At 35.5% G+C, this 4,224-nt stretch overlaps 1 protein-coding gene across 1 annotated transcript in view; it reads right to left on the bottom strand.

Moving 5' to 3' along the window:
- Positions 1–2,609: 2,609 nt before the first annotated feature.
- Positions 2,610–4,224, bottom strand: part of LOC107678953 (zinc finger protein 335-like) — a 27,478-nt gene continuing 25,863 nt past the window's right edge. The window contains 4 exon segments of the mRNA XM_016474354.1: positions 2,610–2,815; positions 2,941–3,046; positions 3,764–3,829; positions 4,027–4,110. Coding sequence (XP_016329840.1) covers positions 2,694–2,815; positions 2,941–3,046; positions 3,764–3,829; positions 4,027–4,110 — 378 coding nt within the window. The 3' untranslated portion in view covers positions 2,610–2,693.

The raw sequence follows: 4,224 nt of genomic DNA, 5'->3' as shown, positions 1-4,224 counted from the left end.
TAGTCTTTGCAACTTTACAGATCTTCTTTATGCACCAAGAGCTTGTAACACTCCAAAGAGAAAGGAAAAATTGAAATCGCATCATATGACCCCTTTAAAAGGGCATTGAAAATGAACAAAAAAAACTCCATTATAATTGGTAAGTACTGCTAGACTAAATTATTTTTACAGTAAGACACATAGAATGTGTTTAACAAAAGAAAAAGACAGAACGGTATACTATTATAAAGCTCCACAATTTATATCTACAGAATTATGAAGGAAAACTTTCGTCAGGGATTATGATTTTCGGGTTAAAGATACATTGTGTCAAAGAGCGCATGCTAACCTGCATGTGGTTTCCTTGAGATTCCATCACAAGTTGTTGTGGGATTAAATGGTGAACTCCATTCTGAGAGCTGACATACTGGACCTGGGCAATGAAAGACAGAAGAGATGGAGACAAACAGTACTGTCAAACTGTAATTTGATCATGAATCCATCTGACTGAGAGTCTCAAACCTGTTTATTTGATCCTGTTTATAGTGATTCTTGTAAAACTGTAGTAGAAGTTGTACCTCAGTGATTTCATTATGTCTGGTCAATAGGTACTCCACCATCTGTCCATCTGCAGGGTTGTTCTGCAGAATATATGTCACCTCCTGTGAAATAAAGTGAATCATATTCATAGGACACCAGTTTTAAGATGTTTAAGATGCTAGCCATGTGGTCATGAGTCAGATGCACTAACTGCTTACAATAATGCTTTTGAGAGAACAACATGACATTCAGAAAATTTCAGAATTTGGGGGTGAAATGTCTCTTTAAGAGTTAGAATTTTAAAGCCTTATATAAGCTATGTGACAAAATTCACCCGAATTTCTCTGCATTGTTCTCAGAAACAATGGCTGTGGAGGGAGAATAAAAGGGCCAGACTGCTGGTTTGATGGAGGATTTTGGTAGTAGGAGAGTTGTGTTTATGCCACTGAGGTGAATAGTGAATAATATAATAATTATTTCACAATTTATTATTTAATAATTATAAGAATATCATCTCCAAATAAGCATGACAAACACATAGCATATAAGATTGATGGTAACAATATTCGTACTTCTGACGCATCAGAAATATTTTTCCTTAATTAATGAATGCAAAATTTCCATTTAGAAAAGGTTCCAAGTCTTACCAGAAACTGTAATGGAACACATTCACAGGTGTCAGGGAACCCTCTGAAACCACACCTGTATATGCCAGCATCCATTACACTATTATTACATCCATTACATAATTATTACTTCAAATTCCCCTTTAGAATTACTGATGAATATTCTTCCTCGATACACGGTGGCAACTTGTTTTTATTATTCACAAACTGGAGGCACTCCGACTGATTAAACTTGCAGCAAGCTTTTTATAACTGTTATAATATGGATGAAAGAAATATTTAAAAATAATTCTATTTGATGAACAAAGCACATGAAGTCCTTCAGTTGGATTCATCAATGAAAGACAAATATATTTTTAATCAAGCACCCATTGACAAAAAACTGATCGTTTGACTGAAAATTTTGAGGCCTCATCTACAAATGTAGCTGTTAAATGAATATCCAGTGTTAAATACAATTTAATACTTACATCTGCAAAAAGTGATTGAATACAACAGAAAATCATGCTGACTCCACCCTTGGTCTGCAAAGACAAATGAAAATTGCATTTACTGTAATGAGCATTCAGTTGAAACTGAGCAAATACAATGACAGACCACTTTAAACTTTATTATTAACCATATCTCTGAAAAGTTACATTCAATTTTCAAGCTCATGTCACAACCAAGTGAAAAAACACACCTTTTAATTGGGATGGACTTGGAACCTGGTACCGAGCATTAAAGTAGATTCAAATGCAGAAGAGATGAAGACAACAGTGACATTGTGATCATGAGTTCATCTGAACATCTTTTAACCTCACACAGCTTGGCATTTATTTGTAAGATGTTGAAAAAGTCAGCAAGATGTTTTCTTAATGTCTACAAGTGTATATATATATATATATATATATATATATATATACACACGAATTTCTCTGCATATATATATATATATATATATGTGTGTGTGTGTATTGTATTATGTTCTGTTCCCTTGTGTCATGTGCAACAGCTTTGTAAAACCAGTACTGTAGCAAGACGAATTTAAGAAAACCAACGATCAGTTCAGATAGAGGTTGTGATTTATTTGTTTCCTTTCTGTAGCCATCTGAAAGAAAAACAAACCTCCAAAACTTAAAAAGCTAATGATGAAATGGCACATTTCATGTAAAATGAAAACAAATAATCAACCCTCCTTCATAAGCACTTTAGCTACTGAAAACTGTTTGCACACTGTCACTGAAGTAGCATCCATTGTAGTACATCACAGCAACATGTAGAATTAAATACAGGGATTCTCTATACAGGCTGATCTTGGCTTTCGTGTTTCTTTTTCTTTACAAGGCAAAACACTGTAGGCACAAAAAGATAAACTGCTTTAAATATTTACAAAGGCATGAGTCGTATAATTTTCAGAGAGGATCTAACTGTACATTCACCCTCTTACTGAATAATTTAAGGCTGGGAAACAATTTTGTTACTTAGTATCCACTGCAGTCATCTGAAGCTGAGACGAGCCTCAGATAAACCTGTCTGTGTGTTTGTGTTTGTGTTTGTGTCTTGTTTCTACTCCTCAGTAAAAGTGATGACGTCATACTGGATGCCCTGCTGCTGCAGCTGCTCCAGTTGTTCAGGTGTGGCCTCTGTGTAAACCGTCTGAGCCTGAGCCATGGCTGCATCTGCAACAGCTACACACACATCACTTACATCACCTCTGATTCTCTTAAACATCACCAGAAGGTTGTAGTATTAGAACTTTCTGTTACTGGCACTGTGAGTGATTAAAACTAAGTGTGAAGGTGTAAGGTCATACCAGTGACAGCGGAATGGGCAGCTGCCTCCAGGTCCTCAGGGGCGACAACCTGCTGCTCGGCAGTGATGGGGACGTACTGGATCTGTCCATCCTGAGACAGGGCAATCTGACACACAACACAGAAGAGATTTACACTTGAACCAGATTAAGAAACTGATTATGCAACTCTTTTTCACTGTTAAATGAATCAAAAGTGACAGTTAAGATTACTATTTCAATAAATTCTGTTCTTTTCAACTTTCTATTCATCAAAGAATACTGAAAAAAAATTGCATGTTTTAAAAAAAAAAACTTTAAGCACTCAATACTGATAATAAGACATGTTTCTTGAGCAGCAAATCAGCATATATGATTTCTGAAGGATCATGTGCCACTGAAGACTGGACAGCTTTACCATTACAGGAATAAATTACATTTCAAAATATATTAAAATTGAACAGAACAGTTGTTTTAAATTGTAATAATATTTCATAATACTACAGTTTTACTGTATTTTTGATCAAATAAACAGATTGGCGAGCATAAAAAAAACATTAAAACTTCTTACCTATTTTAAACTTTTGAATGGTATTATGTTTCTGATTGATGTCACTTCATTAAAATAGCATTGAGATGTTTTATATGCTGTCATTAACAACAAAGCTGCATATGGAGCCATTTAGGAATATGTTCAAATAATTTCTAGCATTAAGGCATGAACAGCTCAAAGTAGAATCTCTAAGCTATCGTGCTGTAATTACTGTACTTCAAATACAACGTGATTGCGGCATAATATAAGCTGTAATATATAAAAAAAACATTTGTATTCTGCTCTGGCCTCAACCTGTTGTTCTTGCAGAAACGTTCCATCATGCTCGTACTGAATGTGAGCAATCCGCCCATCCTCCATCTGCAATTCACAATCAGATTTTTTTTGTCATAATGATGAAATATCACATCCTACAGACCACAAATGACACTGAAAATGTTTTTCAGGCTGCAGTAACAGATCAGGTGAGGCTCCCAGCCATCAGAGAACTGTTCATCGACAACCATGAGGAATTCTGGACCCTTGGGTTATGAATGATGGAAAGAGCATATACTAACCTGAATGTGGTTTCCTTCAGATACCACCACATATTCCCGTGGGAGCAGGTGCTGAACTCCATCCTGAGAGATGATATACTGGACCTGAGAAAGTACAGGGCAGAAGTGGGCATTCAACATGACTACAAATGAAGGTTTTGAATGTGTTTGCTGATCACACACACACACTACAGTTCAAGTTTTTTTTTTAGGATTTTT

Source organism: Sinocyclocheilus anshuiensis, unplaced genomic scaffold, assembly GCF_001515605.1.
Source record: "Sinocyclocheilus anshuiensis isolate Anshui unplaced genomic scaffold, SAMN03320099.WGS_v1.1 scaffold13, whole genome shotgun sequence".
Classification (NCBI taxonomy): Eukaryota; Metazoa; Chordata; class Actinopteri; order Cypriniformes; family Cyprinidae; genus Sinocyclocheilus; species Sinocyclocheilus anshuiensis.
The sequence above is the reverse complement of the archived record's forward strand: the minus strand, read 5'-3'. Positions and strand labels throughout refer to the sequence as shown.